Source organism: Cavia porcellus, unplaced genomic scaffold, assembly GCF_034190915.1.
Source record: "Cavia porcellus strain 051 isolate PalLab524CR breed Dunkin Hartley unplaced genomic scaffold, mCavPor4.1 scaffold_20, whole genome shotgun sequence".
NCBI classification, from domain to species: domain Eukaryota; kingdom Metazoa; phylum Chordata; class Mammalia; order Rodentia; family Caviidae; genus Cavia; species Cavia porcellus.
The window spans coordinates 67,132,097-67,151,933 of record NW_026947503.1 but is presented as its reverse complement, the minus strand read 5'-3'; the positions used below and the strand labels follow the sequence as shown (position 1 = coordinate 67,151,933).

General features: G+C 50.5%; 1 protein-coding gene across 4 annotated transcripts in view; it reads left to right on the top strand.

The window, feature by feature from the left end:
- Positions 1–15,374, top strand: part of Piezo2 (piezo type mechanosensitive ion channel component 2) — a 286,025-nt gene extending 270,651 nt beyond the window's left edge. For all 4 annotated transcript variants that reach the window (XM_023562692.2, XM_063231990.1, XM_063231989.1 and 1 more), the window contains 8 exons: positions 746–893; positions 5,530–5,718; positions 6,025–6,117; positions 7,158–7,330; positions 8,576–8,704; positions 10,826–10,905; positions 13,066–13,249; positions 13,882–15,374. In XM_023562692.2, the coding sequence (XP_023418460.1) occupies positions 746–893; positions 5,530–5,718; positions 6,025–6,117; positions 7,158–7,330; positions 8,576–8,704; positions 10,826–10,905; positions 13,066–13,249; positions 13,882–14,134 (1,249 nt within the window). In that variant the 3' untranslated portion in view covers positions 14,135–15,374. The remainder of the gene's footprint in view (positions 1–745; positions 894–5,529; positions 5,719–6,024; positions 6,118–7,157; positions 7,331–8,575; positions 8,705–10,825; positions 10,906–13,065; positions 13,250–13,881) is intronic.
- The last annotated feature ends 4,463 nt before the right edge of the window (positions 15,375–19,837 follow it).

Here is a 19,837-nt window from a genome sequence, read left to right as displayed (position 1 = left end):
AAAACATCAGTGGCCTCTGTTGCGGGCCAACGAGCATGTGCTTGGATGAGGGTGCTCATCTGCCCCCAGCCAGGCCAGGTGTGTCACTCACTTGTCCTGTGGTGAATTAGCACCTCCCAGTCACCTCCCTGGCAGCCTCTCCTATTTCCTCTTCTGGGGACTGGATTTGTGTCCAGGCCACAGAGCGGAGGGGTCCCCAGGAAAATTGAGTGAAGGCTATAGGATGAGCCCAGGGTGGCCAGGCTGCAGAGGACCTGTGGTGCTCAGAAAGTCCAGGATGTTCCTTGGTAAGGCAAGGGTTAGGCCAAGCCACCCTGAAAGGCAGTGACAGGTGCACGTCCTCCCGGCCCGACTCCAGGGAATTCCCCTGCTCCCCATGCCACCCCATCTGCCCTCATCTCTCCCTTCCCAAGTGAAGACTGTTCACTGACTTACCCGTCACAAAGCTCAGCAGCTTGGTGCCCCTGATCCAGACAGTTCTTACAATGTAAACAAGTAGGCACGAGAGAAGCTGAGTGACCCTCAGCTTGAACTGAACCCTAGTGGGGAGCATCCATCAGGGGCAGTAAATACATGAGAAGCACTGGTCCTTCATGGGCTGCCTGTGCAAAGCAGGGTTCTACCACAAAGTTCACCTGAGAGTTCCCACGAGTCTCAGGGTTTAGACAGTAAAGACCACAGGAGCCCTGGGATGGATGGGGACAGGGCCACCCCAGTGTCTCTGACAATCTGTTGCTCCCGGCAGGTTCCGCCTTGTGCCCTTTCTGACGGAGCTGAGGGCGGTGATGGACTGGGTGTGGACGGACACAACCTTGAGCCTGTCCAGCTGGATCTGTGTGGAGGACATCTACGCACACATCTTCATCCTGAAGTGCTGGCGGGAGTCAGAGAAGGTAGGTCGCCAGGGAAAGTGCTTCTTTCTGCCGGTTTCTCTTAAATACAGCTCAGTTATGAGATGAATGCGGATGTCTGAAAGTTTGGCCCACAACAAAGTGGAGGCAAGGGGACAGCCATCGTAACTTATAACCCGAAAAACTGTTGACTTGCAGGCCGCTGGAGTTGGGGATTTTAACTTCCTGTGCGTCCTCAGCAACAGCCCAGATGTTCTCCTCTCAGCAGCAGGGCACTGTAATTACATCTGAGGAGGGGGTTGGTACCAGGGATTGAACTCACGACTTTGTACTTGCTAGGCAGGTACTTACACCACTGAGCTAAGTCCCCAGCCCTTGCAGCTATATTTTAGGAAAGGATGCACTGCTATTCTGCCCATAGCTCCTCAGTGCCCTCTGGGACAGAGCAGTGGTGTGGAGGGGCTCCTGTGTCGTTCTGTGCAGAGGAACAGGCTGTCAAACCTCTTTGTGCAAGGAAATTGGAACTCCAATGTTCAATTATTCCTATAGATGGAATATTAAGGTCCAAGTAGAGATAAAATTACTATTACTTATAGAATTTTTCAGAAGTCTAGCATATGAAAACAGAACCTCTTGCATTATAGCAACTGAAATGCCCAACTACCCAGAGTGAGCGGGAGGAAAATCAGTTTATCTGAGCTCATACATGTCCCCTTGGAAAGCTTTGCTGGTGTGATTTCTGCATTCTGCAGAGCTGTCCCTGAGAATTTCAGCTAATATTCATGGGGCCACTGTGCGTTTATGTGTGTTTATGAGGCTTGTGGGATTGAAGGAAATGAGGCCAGTGTGCTTGAAATCCTCTTCACGTGTCCTTATTTTTAATGCCTAGTGAAATTGGTATGATGACAGAATGTCTCAGTGCATTCTTTGCTACTGCAACAAAACACCTGAGACCAGGGAACTTATGAAGGAAGCAAGTTTACTGAGACACTGAGACTTACAGTTCTGGAGGACAGAAAGGTGCTGGCATCTGCGCAGCTTCCATTGAGGGCCACCCACTGCTCACACATGGTGGCAAAAAGAAGATAAGTGGGGTGTAGGGGAGAGGGGCAGGGGGCACCAGTATAGTTAACCCAGCCCCTCAGGAAAACCATCACTCCTGTCACGAGGAAGACCCCCATGCGGCCCAGAGGCCTCCCCACCTCTCCACATTGTGATGCCGAGGGCTGCAGCAGGGCCAGACCACATCCGGTTCACAGTACAGACAGTGAGAGCCACCTTGCCACAAGGCCACGGGGTGGAAACCAGGGTGACAGAGGAGCCTGGACGCCAGGCCTGTGTGCAAAAGGAGAAAGAACCAAATCAGAAAATACGTGGGGTGTGTAAGGCAGAGATAGTAGCCATTTTCAACAATGTAAGGTACTGGAAAGAAACATTAAAAATCTCTGGTAACAAAGCTCTAGTAAATTGCAGTGGGATCTGAGGAAATCTGTAACCACTGAGGCTGCTCCATTACGGAATTGGCTGCCATAAAGTGTCAAAGAGTGTAAGCAGGGTCATGCAACCATAACTTACATCATGAGGACACTGGATCCACCTCCATGCGTTAATCAGGTTTCTGTGTCTGTAAGAAAATACCTAAGATAAATCAGCTTTTAAAACCACAGGTTTACACTGACTCAGCCCATGACCAGTGAACTGAACATCATGGTAGGAGGGCACGAGAGAAGCCAAACAGGAGAGTGAAGCCCGCAGCCCCTCTCTGGGGTGCACTCCTGATGCCCCACCTGCCCCACCCCCTGAAGGTCCTGCCACCTCCAGCAGCACCACTTTGAGCAAGTGTGTTCTACTCAACATGTGGGGAGACCCTGGGTTTGCGGTGGGGCTCACCAGTCCTGCAGCTGTTCACTCACAGACAGAGAGCAGTGTGTGTCACCCCTGTAGAGGGCCTCAGCAGCTCAGAGATGACACCTGCTTCACCTACTCCTCCCCAGGCCTGAGCCAGGCCCCAGGGCTCAGATGCCAGCTCAGACCTGTGGCTGCTGACTCTACAAGCCCAGCCTGGGTGGGGTGCCCTTGGGTCATCTCACTTACAGGCCAGGAGCTTGGCTTTGGCCCTGGCACTGGAAATGTGCAATCATCACTCAGAATCTGTGAGTGCTTCCCATGTCCACCTCAGCGACACTCTGTCACTTCCTTGTTGCTGGGACCAATACCTGACACCTGACACTTCAGGAAGGTGAGGTTTATTCTGGCTCATGTTTCAGCCACAGTCAGCTGGCTCCAAGGCAGAGCAGCATGGCAGAGGGCCCTGGTGGAAGAAAGCTGCTGGTGGCATGGGGGACAGAAAGCAGAGTCACGGGAGGTCACACCACAGAGACGACCTCCTCTGTCCAGGCCCCATTTCCTAATCTCAAGTCTGCTGTAAAGCCTAACACAAGACTTTAGGAGACAGCCAGACAGAAACCGTGATAGGCACCAGAAACTGCAGGAGCTCTTGTCTCTTCTGAGACTGCGTAGTGGTGGCACATGATGGCACCTGTCCTGCCATGCACTCTGAATTACCTCGAGTATCCACAGCTCCTCCAGCAGTGCTTGTGCCTGTAGTTCCTGTGCCATATGTTTCAGGGAATAACAACAAGAAAGACCTTTGCTCTTGTTCAGTATAAATGCGGTTTTCCCCAAACATTTCTGATCAGAGTTGGTTACATCTGCAGACACAGAACCAATGGAAGCCGCAGCGATGGTCTCTTGTCCTTGGAGAGCACCACCTCTTCTCTTGGCCACAAAGTAGCCCACGGCTCCAAGTCCATTCACCGATGCACCCACCGAATTCTGAGCTGGTCAAAGGCAGCTTAGACTCAAGGGGGAAGAGAACCTGGGCTAGGGGTTTGGCAAAGCCATGTTCCTCAGGACTGTGCACCCAAGAATGAGAATTTAGGGACCTTTGTGGGTTTTTTGCAATGTACAATATGCTTTTGCTAAGCCCCCTCTGTGTGCCTGGAACCCTGCACGCACAGACACCCACAGGCGGGGCCCCTGCCTGGCCTGGATCTGGGGAGGGAAGCAGGTATTGGAAACAGCTCTCACAAATACATGCAGCATGTAACAGGCATTGTGACGGTGACGGCGGGGAGAGCGTCTTGTGAGCTCCTGCGTGCAGGGCAGCGTCCACATCTATACATTTCCATATCTGTGCCTGGCTGCTTCAGTCCTGTCCTCTCTCCTCTGCTTTTTCCAGGGACTGATTTGACAGAGATCTGTGTTTGTCCTCTCATCCTGACGGCTCTCCCCTGACTCCTCAGCTCTACCCAGCAGTGTTAACACCCCTTTCCCAGCTCCCTAGGTTAAAGCACACCTTTCCCCAGGCGCTCCATGGATCCTTCCCACACTGAGAGCCTTGATTTATGTCTATCATAAGCTCTGTGATAAGATCAATTTAGCAATTTTGTGGAAGCAAGAGCAGTTTCCTAGGAGGCTAAAGGTCAGCAATGCCAGCCAGTCCTCCTGCTGAGTTTCCAGTGAGCTCCAGGTGCCATGGCCCAAGGTGGGTCCAAGGTGTCCCCTAGGGCCCTGTGGTAATGGCTGGGTTGCCTCAGAAGGTGGGGGAAGGAAGCAGGCCATTGGGGGCCAGTGTCACTGAGACATTGGCCCTACTCTGGTCTCCCATGAGGCTGGCAGACCTCTCCATCACATTCCACTAAGCTACCAGAGGCACATGGCAGTGAGGATGAGTGCCCATGACCTGACACCCTGGAAGCCAGGAGCTGAAATAAACCACCACCCCCCCAAGTTGTCTCAGGTATTGTGTCCCCGTGATGGAAACTGGACTGGCACAGACTTTGGAACGCTGATGGAAATGTGTCCACAGTGTAAGTTGGCAAGCTGGGAAATGTGGTGAGGAGCTGGGTTACCTGGGACAGGGATCATGGACCAACCCAGGACAGGAAGGTCAATCCACAAGGTCTTCCCTGATCAGCCCAGGGGATGTGGAGGGTGAGCCAGCGAAAAAGAAGAGTGCTTGAGATGACCCCTGACCCTCAAGAGTTTGCAGAGAAGACAACAAAGGACCACTGGCAGAGACAAAGCAGACTCCTTAAGGCGTGGACCCTGGCACAGGAGATGCTGGGCTCCAGGGCACCGCAAGGGCTGCTGGTTGTCTACACTTGCCTCAAGAGTGAAATCTGAGTGTGTGTGTCGGGGGGGGGGGGAGATGCCCACGCACATGTATGTTGTCAAAACTTGAAATCAGCAAATGTTAGATTTCAGTTTTATTTTCAAAGTAGTAAGTTTGGACAGGAAATTGAAGTCAACAGCAGGAAACTTCGATGCAGACTGCCCCTACCCGACATCGGCAGCTCCCAGGGTGTGGACTCATCAGCAGGGGGAGCAAGCAGAGGCCAGCCAGCCTCGACCTGCATCAGGCCACGCCTGCTCTCACGGCTCCTGGACCCTCCACGGCAGCCACGGTGGGCCAGGCTGTGTTCGGCATGTCAGCCCCTATTAAAGTCTGTCTTTCCAACCTATCTACAAATACTAGTCTATTGCCCCTATTACTCTCTGGTTCTCTGTCACATAGATCATTGTTTTTCATGTTTGATTTTCGGTCCATAAACCCTTTTTCAGGTTAATTATATTTCTTATAAAGAGCCTGAGCCTTTCTGAACTCTTGTTGCAGAGGTACCCTCAGCCCCGGGGCCAGAAGAAGAAGAAAGTGGTCAAGTACGGCATGGGGGGCATGATCATCGTCCTGCTCATCTGCATCGTCTGGTTTCCTCTTCTCTTCATGTCTTTGATCAAGTCTGTCGCTGGGGTCATCAACCAGCCCCTGGATGTCTCTGTCACAATCACCCTGGGAGGGTACCAGGTAACTGGGCACACTGCCCCACAGCTGAATCATCACACTGTTTTAGGGGAGTGATGGTTAGGCTGTTTAGTGGTGGGGTACACTTTGCCTGTCCCTGTCCATCGCAAATGCCCCGCATGTATTTAGGTGCATGAAACAGCAAGCATCATCCATCTGGTTTTTAGCACAGGGAAAAGCAGTTCAGAAGGAGAGAAGTCTCAGCCCAGCTGCCCTCCAGGGAACCAGGTTATGGTCTGTGTCCACGTTCAACCCAGGATTCCAGAAGAGCCAGGCATTACTGACAGCCCTATGCACTTTGTTTTCCAGCCCATTTTCACAATGAGTGCCCAGCAGAGCCAGCTGAAGGTCATGGACCAGCAGAGGTTTAACAAATTTTTGAAAGATTTCTCTAGGGACACTGTAAGTAAATGCATAGCAGAGATCTCCGTGGAGACCTTCTGTGGAGGGGAGTTTGCTAGCTGTCGGGCTGTTGTTTCCTGCTCCACCTCAGCATGCAGTAGTGGGAGGGTTCTTGGTGATGTAGCCAGGTCCTGGCCACCAGGCACTGTGAGCATCTAAGCAGTTTTTGGACAGCGATGGTAGTAAATATAATTAGAATTTGTAACATTTTAATGTTAGATCAACCTATATGGATCCAGTTTGTTAACTTTTTAAATTGTGGTGGATATTGATTTTTGAATTAGAAGTCTAATTCCTAGGATAGCACTTCAAAATTTGGGAAAGCAATACAGAGGCACAAGAATGCCTTCTCTACATAAGTGGAACTGAGAAGCAATTTGAGGGTTCAGCAAAGAGCGGCAGGTGAATTGACTAGGACAGATGTGTTAAAGGAGTTTGATCAGCTTGGTCACACGCCGACAGTCACAGTACAAAACAGCTCCCACTTCGTTTGTGTGACATGGTGACTGGAGATCTTCCAAGTAGCCTCTGTTGTAATAAAAAAAACATTACACAGACTGTAATAGCATGACTATTTCTCAAGTTGCAACATAAATGGTGAAGATATAAACTTATCTTTTTAATGGTAAAAAGCAGGAATCCATCCCTGCTGCACAGAATAATCCAGTGCTCTCATAGCTGAATGATAGCTGATGTTATATGTCCCTTCCTCTGTAGCCCAAGCTTGTGGAAGCAGGAGACCATAATGCTCATCATCCAAAGTAATTTTCAAGTAGCAGCTTTAATTCTAAATAGGAACTGACTAAGTGAATGGGTGTCAGAAGTGCACACTGTGGAAAGGAATCTGGAGCTTGAGGAACTCCAAGGCCAGAGAGGGCTGTCTGGGGGGATGAAATGCTGGCCACCTCGTGAGAAGGGCCCCCTGAGACGCTCCCTTGGGGGAAGACGTCCTCTGTGCAGTCCGGGAAAAGACAGAGCCATTGCTGTCTCTCTCCAATATCGTGTCCAGGATTTATGCTTGTGCTTTTGTGTGCATACAGGGTGCTATGCAATTTCTGGAAAATTACGAAAGAGAAGATATAACAGTAGCAGAACTGGAAGGAAACTCAAATTCTTTGTGGACCATCAGCCCTCCCAGTAAGCAGAAAATGATACAGGAACTCAAGGACCCCAATAGTAGCTTCTCTGTTGTTTTTTCATGGAGTATCCAGAGGTAGTTACTGCATTTCCATGCATCCTTGTCTCTTCCCCAGGCGCAGCTCGGGGGGATGGGGGAGACGGATGAGGGAGAGGTGAATGTGGAATGACCATTAAGCCTTGGGCCGCCTCCGCTAAAGCCAAAGCCAGCCCTTTTGTTTACCCAGTAGCCCCTTTCCCAGGAACCAGTGACAGGCTGGCCTACTTTTCATACATTTAACTTCAGTTCTTAACAAGTGGCCGGCAGTCAGTTCTGTGAGCAAGACAGAGAAATAAATAGCGAAGAAAGCGGGTAAAGATTTGTGAAGTGGGACGGTCTAGGGGAACTGTAAAATTCTATTCAAGGCTGAAGAAATGGCATCCTCTGCAGTTGGGATTTCTCTTGCATCCCTGGCACACCAGTGAAGGCCTGGCAGACGCATTGTCTGGCCTGGGGTCTCAGGGCACCGTGGGTCCCAGAAGAGGCAGGGCAAGCTGAGATTCGCACCCTGGGAGCCCACATGCGGCTGCCACCTTGGCTTCACTTGCGTGGGCGGAAAGCATCCTGGTGAAGGGCCCTGCATGCAGGTCTGGTGTTTGGGACATTAGCGACACAGCTTTGCACTCCTCGCCGGCTGATAACCATAGACTCCATCATCGAGGTCTGATGTTCGGGACTCAAGTCAGCAGGCAGTGGGCTCACGCAGGTCTCCTCAGGACCAGCTGCGTAGTTCAGAGTCACAAAGTATCATGGCACAGACAAGAAAGCTTTCTGGACTCCAAAGTGAATCCACAAAGAAACAGGTCTCTTCAAATGGGGGTTTTCAGGACCTAGGAACTCCTTCTTTAATTGTATTTTCTCCTTAAAAGTGTTCCCAAATTCCTCACCTCCACTTCTGTGCTAATTGCCAAAAATTTACCTCCTAGCTTTTTATTTGAAGTGTTACTGAAAAATAATCAGGAAATAATTTTAGAATTCAATTTCTGGTGGAGCATTCTTTTTAAAACATAGATTTGGTTTTCAGCCAGCAGACTACGTGGTACCATTCTGTTCCAAAAGGTGCCTGCGCCCCCCGCCACCCCATGTTTTATTAGCTAAGTTATCTCCTAAGATGGACATGAGTGGGCAGGGGAGGGGAAGCTGGGTGACACTGTGGACTGGATGAAAGCCTGGGGGGGACTGGAACTAGGACCCAAGTGATTTCTAAATTCTTCCAGACTCCCAAACATTCACTGACATTGTGCTTTTTCTTTCTTTCTTCCTTTCTTTCTTTTTTTATAGAAACATGAGTCTGGGTGCAAAAGCAGAAATAGCCACAGATAAGCTCACATTTCCTCTTAAAAATGTCACACGAGAGCAGATAGCTAAAATGATTGCTGGCAACGACACGGAAAGTTCCAAAATGCCTGTGTAAGTTGCTTTTCCCTGAGACTGTAGCTCCTGTTGGCATCTTCGTTACTTTTTGTATTGCTGAGGCAAAACGCCTGACACCTAAAGTTAAAGGATGGAAGTTTACTTTGGCCCGCAAGTTGTGGCGGTTTCAGTCCATAGTTGGCTGATGGTGGGCAGGTGGCCTGGCAGAGGGCACTGCAGAGGAGAAACAGTCTGGGGCAGGCCAGGGCAGGCAGGAAGCAGCAGCAGCAGCAGCCACAACAGGAGCAGAAGCCAAGCAGCAGTAAGGACAGCAGCCTTCACTCGGCCCCATCCAGCCCACCCCTAAGGGCAGGTGACACTCGCCCCTAGACTGGGCACCCTGAATCCCACGCTTCACACGCTTAATCTCAGCACCGCATACCGTAGAACCCACCACCCCTGAGAAACCCTTGCCTCTGACAGCACAAGACTTTGGAGGGTCACCTGCATACACGCGTTACAGTCAGTGTGTGTGGCTGGAACGAGTAGTGGCGGGGGGTGGGCAGAGGGGAGGATGTGCCTGCGGCCTGCTCTCAGACACCGCGACACCACACTCCAGTGGAGATGCCAGAGACTGGCTATCCAAGGGAGCCCCGCTGTCCCCCACATTCCTTCCTCTCCACTGCCTCCATGCAGCAGCCCAGGAAGCAGTGAAGCCAGAGAAGACCCTTTCCCTCCATCCTCCTGCCCGCTGGGGTCTGAACACCAAGCTGACTGAGTTGGGATAGGCAGGCAGGAAGCACAAGGGTCAGAGAAATCCGAGGAGCAGAACTGGACTTCGGAATGTGACCGTGCCGTCTGCCTCAGAGATTACAGTGAACGTTCTCATCTTTAAAGGGATTGCTGTAAAGGACAAGTTGTCACACACCCCCAGAGCCTTCCCTCCCTCCGACATGCAGAGTCTGGCATTCTCCACACTTTCTGCAGCTCCTCTCTTCTGATGTCTTCACAGTGTGCGATCAAAAATCGGTACCGGCTGCTGCCAAGTGCCGAGCCCTGGAAAGGCAGGCTCCTAAACCCGTGACGGCGTGTCCTCACTGGATCTGAACTGTGTGCCCTATGGCTCCTCGCCAAAGTCAAAATGACCATGACAGGGACATGTTTTGAATCATCTTGGTAGACTGAGGTAGCTACAACAGTGCAAGACATTCCAGAAGGAGGACTCAGAGCTCTTCAGAAATCGACAAGGACAGTGGGATGCGTGTGTTCAAAGAGAAGAAGATTTGAGGGGGAAAATGGCAGTTTGGTTTTTACTGAAATAAAGGGTTTCATTTCTGTTTTTTAGTTTGAGCATTACCCTATTTTTCAATCTCATCCTGTGCATGCTGCACCTCAGACAGATGCCAGCTGTGGCCTGAGAGCGCAGTGTGAGAACCAGCACTGAAGAAGCGAGCAACACTGGGCTCTGGCCTGGCTGTGCTGGCCCAGCTGCAGCAGGCCCTGGCTTCCATCCCAGCATCACTAACGAAAGAAACGCTACACAGCGTGCTCCAGATGCCCATCAGCAGTCCCCAGTTTTGTCCTGCACTGTGTCCTGCCTGCGTTAGTGTGTTCTGCAGAAGGAGCACCCGGAGGCGGTTGCCTAAAGTCTCCGGTAAAGGAAGGGTCCTTCCTGAATCGCTGGAGCTCAGTGTTCTTGGAGACCGTCAAGTCCTCTCTGGTTTCCAGATGAGAGCACAGAGCTGGACCTGCTGCAGGTCACCTGGGACCCAGGCAGCAGATGCAGCTTGGGGTCCAAGCACCACATTTCCTCCCTGCCCTTCACTTCCACAGGCCTAAGGGTTACAGATAATCTTAAAATCCTAGCAACGGAGGTGGGAGTATTAAAAAGTGTCACGGATCATCTCTAGCAGGAAGAATTGCTAGGCTTCAAGCACGAGTGACAGACGTGGGACACCCAGGAGCCTGGGGTCAGTCGTGCGGTGTCGCGTGCTGAGTTCCCTGGGAATCTGCATGGAGCTCAGGAATTGGCTCTGATTATCATAGAAACAGAAATTGCGTTGTGTTCATGTGTGTAGTCTTTCATCATCATTTGTTTGATGTGAAGTCAAAAACAGTGGCTCAGTGGTAGGCGGGTCAAACAGCTAAGACTGCACTATCTTTTCCCACCCCACACAGGACGATAGAAAAATTGTACCCGTACTACGTGAAAGCGCCCAGCGACTCTAACTCAAAGCCCATAAAGCAGCTCTTATCAGGTAGGAATGAGAAGTTATTTGAAAACTTTTTACAGTCGTACTTCTATCCATGTCCCCAGCTCAGATGTGCAGCCTTTTCAGCTGCTTTCCCACATCCCCTGTGCACACTTTTACTCCATTCTGCATTTTCTTTGTCTCTTTGGTGAAACCCAGATGTCGTGGACTGTGGTGGTGATGACCCAGTCTCTTTGCTTGTTTCTATCAGCAGATTATTGGCAGCAAACGAGCGCACACACTGTTAAATGCTGCTTCTCCCGTGAAAACGGTAAAAGGCGGTGGGGCGCTGGGCCATTCAGCCGGCCAGCCCTTCCGGAATCGCACTCAGGAGCACAGTGAGGGCTGCAGCCCACGTTTTGGGGCAGCAGTTACCGCATCATGGTGCTTTATCGGGCCACAGGGCACACACATGTGGCGGCAGACACGATGCAGAGCACACACATACTACAGTGTGAGCTGTACAGGTGACACGTGTGTGATGGCATGTGCCCTACAGAGCACACGCATGTGACAGCCTACCCCACACAGCCTGGGTTTGCGGCAGGGACCCGTCTAGGTTTCTTTCAGCCTGTGGGTCACAATGGCAAATTGGCACAACTATCTAGCAGCAGGTTTCTCAGGACGCATCCCATCACCGTGAGGGAAAACGCGATTCTCTTTCACTGAGAAGGCCTTGGGGAGATTCTTAGTGCAAGACTGTGGCTTGCTCGACAGCCTGACCTTGCCCACAGCACGCTGCAGTCACCTTTGAGCTCTTCCCTGTCGCAGGGTTGTGGCCAGCGCCTTTCACTGGCTTCCAGAGTAGATCTGCTCTGTCCGGGAGTTGTCCTGGGGCTCACTCCCTCTCTTCCTCCCTCCTGCCAGGCCAGAGAAGAGCTCGTCCTCTCTGCTCCTCCAGGTCCGCCTCCCCCACACCCAGCCCTGCCCCTCCTCGACCGCACCTGGAGCCTCGCTGGGCCCCCTGGTCCTTCCCACCCCACCCCACGCTGCCATCTGCACTGTTGGTGGTATCACCATGGGTGGGGAAGCACAGGTTGGAGGTTCTCACGGTTCACTCTAGAAGAAGCTGAGCTGGGGGTGTGTTACGCAGCCAAAGTTCTAGCACAATGCAGGCAGGACCTAGAACTAGATCCAAAACTGGGTCTGGGCTCGGGACCACACACGTCCCCTTGAACCTGGCTCCAGACTTCAGAACCTGAGTGTCTGAGCTTTAGTTCCTGATAGGAGTTTTTACGTTAGTGTCCTGCTGTCCTTTTCTGTTCTTTGTCCACTCATCTGTCCCTCTGTCCATCTGCTCATTCAGTCCTTATCCATCTATCGAGTGCTGTCCCAGATTCTTATGATAGACAACTTTATCGTGGAATAAGGCAAACATGACTCATCCTCTCGCAGACTGCACAGTCACTGCCACTTCCCAGTGGAGGAGCTATCATTGCTGGGGATGGTGGAAGCTTCTCTGAAAGCTCGTGCACTGTAACCCCAAGTTTTTCACCCACCCCACCTTTTACTGTCATCTTGGTCCAGCAGAAGCAGTCACTGACCGCATGTTGTAACGTCAGAGCTCTGCCTGGCTTTGTGCCACCAGGCCTTCCTGGATGAGTGCAGCCCCACCCAAGTTCTCACTCTGCAAAACTCGGCTCCAAAGTTATCTCCTCTTTGACCACTCATGAGTCACCCCAGCCAGCGGTGGTCTAGCCAGGGAGATTCGGACACTGCTGGTCCTAGAGTTGTTGCCGTGTGACCGTGGACTGTGCTTGCATGTGATTCTTTCCCGTTAAGATAAGCAGCAATGACTGGTGCAGTTTCAACACAGTGTCTCCCACTGAGAGGCACTGAGCAGATGAGGGCACTTTGAGTTCCGTGGTTTGAGTCGAATCTAATGTCCTTCAGCTGTTTGGAACGGTCCACATAGCGGCTCAGTTTGCCCTGCAGCTCTCAGGTGCACATGTGAAGGTGACCAAGCTTGGCCACCAAGCTCCTTAGCTGAAAAACAGACACTGCCACACCTTAGGGCTGGTTGTATTTCTGATAGCATGGTCAGTGTGTCCATTTGTCCTGTTCACCTTGGGCCTGTGGGATACAAGGAGTGACCGTCTGAGAGCTGCTACTTGCATCCATCCTAGAACTCTGGCACTGACTTGAGTTTGCCTTTGTGCCTTCCAGAAAAGGATTTCATGAATATCACCATCATTTTGTCCAGAGACAACATGACCAAGTCCAACAGTGAGTGGTGGGTCCTCAACCTGACAGGCAACAGAATATACGACCGCGAGGCTCAGGCTTTGGAGCTGGTGGTCTTCAACGACAAGGTCAGCCCCCCCAGCTTGGGGTTTCTGGCCGGCTACGGGTAAGGACTCGCTCAGCCCCCAGCAGCTATGCAACCTGCCACTCAGTTGTGCAACACTGGGTTGGGCCGCTTTGCTTCTTCTTGGAATGCTCAGATGGAATAGCTGCAGTATTAAAATCCACATAGCCTTGCCCATTGATTTGGAAAAAAATAAGGAACCAGAGGCCCAAAGACTTCAAAACACCTAGGACCATGTACAACCCCGCAGGTGAAGTGGCATCTTCACTTGGTGCCTTCCTGTTGAGCCCTTGCTTGAGGAAACTCGGTATTTAAATCCAGGAATTGGCAGGATTTTCTGCTTCTGACCTTTAGCCAGTGTTTCAGTTAGGTGACAGCTGTGAGCGTGTCAAACCACCTCCCTGTGGCCTGACTGGTGTTTAAACATGAGGCACACGAGACACAAGAATGGCATGCTGGATTTTCCAGTTAGCCTCAGAAGAAAGGGCATCCACCCAGAATTTTATTACAAGGGCAAATGCCTGAGAAAGACAGGGTTGTTAATGGGCAAACAGCTGGTTTCAGAACAGCGTATGTATGCTGCTGCCTTTCACCAAGCAGCACGCCCTCGCAGACACCCTGGCTCCTGTTTCCCTGGCCGCCGCTAACACCCCTGCGCCCCTCCTGTCTCCCAGCATCATGGGGTTGTACGCTTCCGTCGTCCTGGTGATTGGGAAGTTCGTCCGGGAGTTCTTCAGCGGCATCTCACACTCCATCATGTTCGAGGAGCTTCCAAATGTAGATCGGATTCTGAAGCTGTGCACAGATATTTTTTTAGTTCGAGAGACGGGGGAACTGGAACTAGAAGAAGATCTCTATGCCAAGCTGATATTCCTCTACCGCTCGCCAGAGACCATGATCAAATGGACCCGAGAAAAGACCAATTGACACCCGAGGGCCCAGGACTGCGATTCGCGTTGACATTTGAATTTTTTACAAAAGCACAACATTCTCCTAAGAGCTAAGCATTTCTAGTTCAGTGGCATCTGTTTCTCTTTCAACAGGCGGGCGAAGGAGCTGACCTCTCTTGCAGTCCAAACTGCCTCGCCAGCAGAGATGCTGTTGAGGACATGTCTCTGAAATCAGGGCTACTCGCTTTATGTTTTAGTCAGTGGTGGCTTGCGTTTCAGTGACTGCGGCAAAGATCCAGGTATGCGTCCCTTCTCTCAGCAAGATAGAACCAGGAAAAAGGACAGGCATCTTATTTTGCTCTGTGGGGTCCACATGTCTCTTGGGGTGATGCCGTGAGGCCCCTGCCGGCTTATGTCCAGCTGGGGATATGTGGACGGAGCTTGGGAGCCTTCAGCAGTCCAGATACACAAGAGCAATAGCAGCCCAGAGCCCCAACCGTGTTTCCAGGGCAAGAGAGAGGGAACCCAGGTCGTCAGAGATGCACACAGAAGGCCAGCCTCACTCTAAGCAAAAAGATAACGTTAGTGATACTCCTACTGCCTTACCTTTACTGAAGATGAGTAAGAAATCTTTCCATTAAACACCAGGAAGTTCTCAGGAAGAAACAAAAATACAAAAAAACCCAAAAGCAGCAAAACCAATATTTGGCCACCTGTGTGGCAGAGGCCCCAGGGTGACCCCGCCCGCTCTGGGGTGGCTCATGCTCCACCCCGAAAGTAGACAGAGGCAGGAAGGACTGGGGCAGCCAGCCCAGGGCCAGGAGCCTGGGCCTCGAGGCCTTGAGGTCACAGGTGCTCCCCCCCAGCCCCGCCCCGCCCCCTACACGCTTTTCCCCACTTCCATGATGAAAGGCAGTGGTTTTTCCAGTACGTGACAGCCTCCTTCCTGTTTTTCAGGTATATCAAAGAGTTTACATATTCCAATTCACGTTTTTACATCTGAAACGGGTTTTTTAAGTTCATAATTATGAAAGAAATATGTATATTGAGCTTGGGGAAATAAAAATGGCCTTTTCTTAAATTATTATCATTGGTAATAGAACCTTCTCCTGAAATAACAGTGTAGCATGAAAATTTATGAGTGAAATGTAGTTTTCATTCCATGTTAAAATGCAGTTTCTGAGAAGCACCATTGAATGGGCTAGAATATGTCAAAACATGACCTTGTGTAGTTTGGGTTCAGGGCTGACTTGAAATAAAGCACATCTTGCAGAGTCGCTGAAAGGTATTCTTCATTCTGCCTGCGTGGAGTAAGAGGGGCGTTGTTCTTGGTGCACTGTGCAGCACTCCCAGAGCTGAGGAACCACTTCTCGCTGGTTTTGTCTGTTTTCCATGTGTGTACGAACCAGATAGCCAGGAGGGACTGCTGACAGAGAAGCTGCCCCAGAGGAAAGCTTTCCAGTGGACATCATTGAGCTGGGAGTGATGACACATTGCTATGATGCTGGCACATGGGAGGCTGAGGCAGGAGGGTCACCATGATTTTAAAGCCAGCCTGGGATACACACACCTTGTCTCAAAAAAACTAAGTAGGTAAAAGCAGAATTGGCAGAGTCTTCTAGAGAATCAATCAGTGCATTCAGTCCTCATGCCATGAAAGGCAGCAGCTGTCATCTCTACAATACACTTACTCCTGGTGGCCCCCTGGGGTGGCCTTCTGATCCCCAGCAGCAGAGGAATCTTGGTGCCTGTGTCTCTTTTCTAAAAGGAAATTGATGAGGAATTTCTAGAAAGCAAGTTATGCACATTTAGCAAAGAGCAGCTATAGGAAGATGTACAAAGAGACCTCATACCCGTCAAGGTGTGAGGTCTGACTGAAATACTCCTGAACAAACTGCCCCAGGGTCCGGGAGCCGCAGATGTGGGCTCTGGAGTCCTTTTTGCATGTGGCGGCTTCTCTGAGCTCTGGGAAGAAGAGCAGGAGCCCTTAGTTGTTCCATTTCCCACCTCCATAATTTTGCCTTTCCCATATTTGTAGGATCCCTAAGGCCATTACAGATTAAATCTGCAGTGGGACTGTGCGGCCCTGTGCTGTCCCCCACCCAAGACTAAGTCCTGTCCCAGACCATGGCGGCAGTGTCACCTTGGCCAGGAGCGCAGCCACACCACACCGAGGGTCTGCCATCTGCACTCCATAGCCGGCCGAGCTGTCCAGAAGTACAAGGAAAGGGGTCCCCCCTCACCACCACCTTTTTCTGGCCCCTTATCCTGGCCACCACCAGGCAGCCGGTGATAGCCCAGGTGACAGTGATGGGCCCTTAGCTCAAGGGTCCAGGACTAAGAGTGTCTCCATCTGACTCTTTCTCCTTGCGGGTCACAGCATGACCTGGTAACTCCTCTTGAGTCCCAGAACTCAAGAGGAGTCGAGTCCCAGGACCGAGTCCACCTCTGTCTCATAGATACCTGACACCCGCAGCACGCAGGTGCTTTGTGCAGTATCCTTAATAACCTGTGTGAAGCAGTCTGTAGCTCCCAGCCAATGGGAGAGCTGGGTACACTGTCTGTTGTCTGTCTGCAAACTGTCCCAAGGCTGGGGAATTCACCCAGTCAGGTGTTGTGTTTGGGCTGAGGTCAGAGAGTTCCCAGCTGTGCCACTCCTCAACTCATAGATTTTGAGATTAGGGATGCTCAGCCGGAAGTAAAGGGAGAGGCAGGCAGGCACACAGAGGCCCTGGCAGGATTAGCCCTTCCTGCATGTGCCCAAGCACTGCTAGAAGCTTGAGGACTGCAGAGGTGGAGATGCTCCTCTAGCTGTGGGTGAAGCCAGCCCTTGATCCCGCCCCAGGGAGCCAGCAGTGCCTGGACTCCAGCCTCCCACAGAACTGCTCCCTGGCAGCCAGCCTCTGTCCACCACTGGTCCCCTTTTGGTATTTTTCATGTCATCTCAATCAGAGTAAGTTTCTTTCTGGGGAAGTTGAATTTCCATATTTTTGTCCCATCTCTGTGAGATGGTTTCACAGGAAATCAAGGCTGGTAAAGTTGTGACCAGGGCTCAGCGGGCACAGAGCTGGGGGCCCCCACCCCGCCTGGCCTGGGACACCAGCTCACACACAGGGGCTCCCACCCAGCATCCAGTCTTCCTCAACACCCACAGTACATCTGCACAAGCACTTGGGATGCTGAGTTGTGAGTTATGCTGCTTCACAGGCCACAGCAACTCACAGCAGTGAAACATGGTGACCTCCGTAGAGGCCAAGTCTCACAGTGCTCCTCACACTGCCCAGAGGCCCGAGTCAGCACCATATGGTTTGTGCCTGCCTTACACTGGACAAGGCACCCAGAAAACCTGGAGGAAGAGACAGAGGGAAGGAAAGTGGATCAATATCTCTCATGAGTATATATGTAAAAGTCCTCAGCAAAATATTAGCAAATCAAAATTACAATTATAATATATACATATATATATATCATGAAAAATGGAATTGACTTTAGATAAAGTTTAATTCACTATTAAAAAGTAATTAATGCAATCCACTATTCACTAGCCTAAAAAAAGAGAAACAACAGAAAGGATTTGGCAAAATCCAGTACTAATAATTTTTAAAAAAAGTCTACATGAATTGAATTAAGAATTCAGTTTCATAATGAGTAACTACCAAAATCTACAATGAGCCTTGTACTTCATGGGGTGATCAATAAAAATGAGATGCTGCCATATTAAAGTCAGGAATGGGGTGAAGATGTCCCTCTCACTAATCCTGTGTTCACTGAAATTCCTCATTAATGCAATAAGATAAGAAAATTAAAAAGTACACAGGGAAAGAAAAAATAAAACTGTCTTTCTTCACAGGTGATCTGATCATGTAAAAAAAAAATCCAAATAATCAATGGCAGTGACAAAAAAAAAATCTGAACTTAACAAGTTGCAAGAAACAAGATTAATATACAAAAGGCAATTATCAGCAACAGACAATAGAATTTGAAGTAAAAAAATGCAGTAATGTGTATATTAGCAGTGCAATAAATAATTTTTCACCAAATTAACAAATATACCTTCTGATGAAATAAAACTATTTGGCAATTTGAAATATATGACATGAAATATATCTTCAGCAAAAAGACATAGATGATAAACCATCCTATGGAAAGACACTGGACATCACACATCATCAGGAAAACACAAATTAAAACAACAATGAGGTACAACTACACACCCATTAGAATCACCAAAATCCTAGAGACTGATCCCCTGGATGCTGACTGGGGAGTGGGCAGCAGACTCTTGTAGGGTCAAGAAACTGCATGCCAGCCCTCTGCAGGCAGATTTAACCAACTGGGGATTAAAACTATTCAGACGTGTACACTGCATTTCCTGTCATTACTCCCTCAGCAACACAGTTCTGCCTCTGTATTCTGCTGGTTATTACAAGTAAACCAGAGATGATTTAAAGGCTGTGCAGTGATCGTAAGGACATGCTAAGCCCTAGGAAAGAATTCATTCTCACACCTGTGGGGGCTGGGGATTTAGCTCAGCGGCATAAGTACCTGCCTTGCAAGCAGGCGGTCGTGAGTTCGATCCCTGGTACCGATAAAAAGTTAAAAAAAGAATGGCATTCTCATACCTGTGGCCCTGGGCCTTGGGGATCCTGAAAACATCCTCCCTCAGATACTGCAGGACCATGGTTCTGCCGTTTGGAAGACAGCTCAGTGGCGTCTGATAACCTCTGCCTGCTCTTACTGTGCACCTCCTCTGGCCTTGCCCAGAGGAGCTGAACATCGGTGTTCACACGAAGAGCTGCACATGCATGTTTACAGCAGCTTATTTATAATTGCCAAAACATAGAAGCAGCCAAGAAGTGCTTCAGGAGGTGGGCGGTAAATAAGCCATGGCATAACCAATATTTATTTAGCACTTAAAAGAAGTGGGACCTATGAGGCCAGGAAGATATGTGCAGGAAGTTTAAATGCATATTACGGAGCTAGAGAAGTCAGTCTTGAGAATTTCAACAGTGACATTCTGGAGAAGGAGGACCATGGAGACACTGAGAAGACCAGCAACTGCCAGAGGTTTGGGGGTGGGGAAAGGGAGGTGTGGAGAGGAGCACAGAGGACGTTTGGGGCAGAAAAACACTCCATGTGGCCCTGTGACAGTGGACAGTGTCATTTGTCCAGACCGTAGAAAGTGTGACAGCAGGAGAGATGCCGATGCAAAGGTCAGGTCCTAGTTGGCTTGATGTGGCCCTGCTCACAGTGGGGGACGTCGACAGGGCCTGAGACCATGCACGTGGGGGTCTCTGTAGCTTCCTCTCTGCCTTGCCAGGAGCCTGCCTACCAAGAACGCAGCTCATTGTGGAGGTACACACTGCCATCCCCAGAGGCTGAGGATCACAGCTGGAGTCCCAACTAGGCTTCTTAGTGACACCAAAACCTGCCTAAAACAAAAATCACTAACTCAAAAGGGCTGGGGCCATAGCTCAGCGTGAAGGCCCTGGCTTCAACCTCCAGCACCACACACAAAACAAAACAGGTGGCAGCTAACCAAATCTGGACGTGAGCACAGAGTGGGACCTACCCTGCTGGAGAACATGAAGCCTCAACGGGACTGGCTGAAGGGTAGCAGGAGGCCTGGGGGGCTGGAGTTTCCCGCGCTCCCCTCCAGGGCTGTGGACTGGAAGCAGCTCTCAGGCTGCGGGCGACACCGGTGGCTGTGTGCTCCTTCTACCTGTCAGCTCGCTGCTCT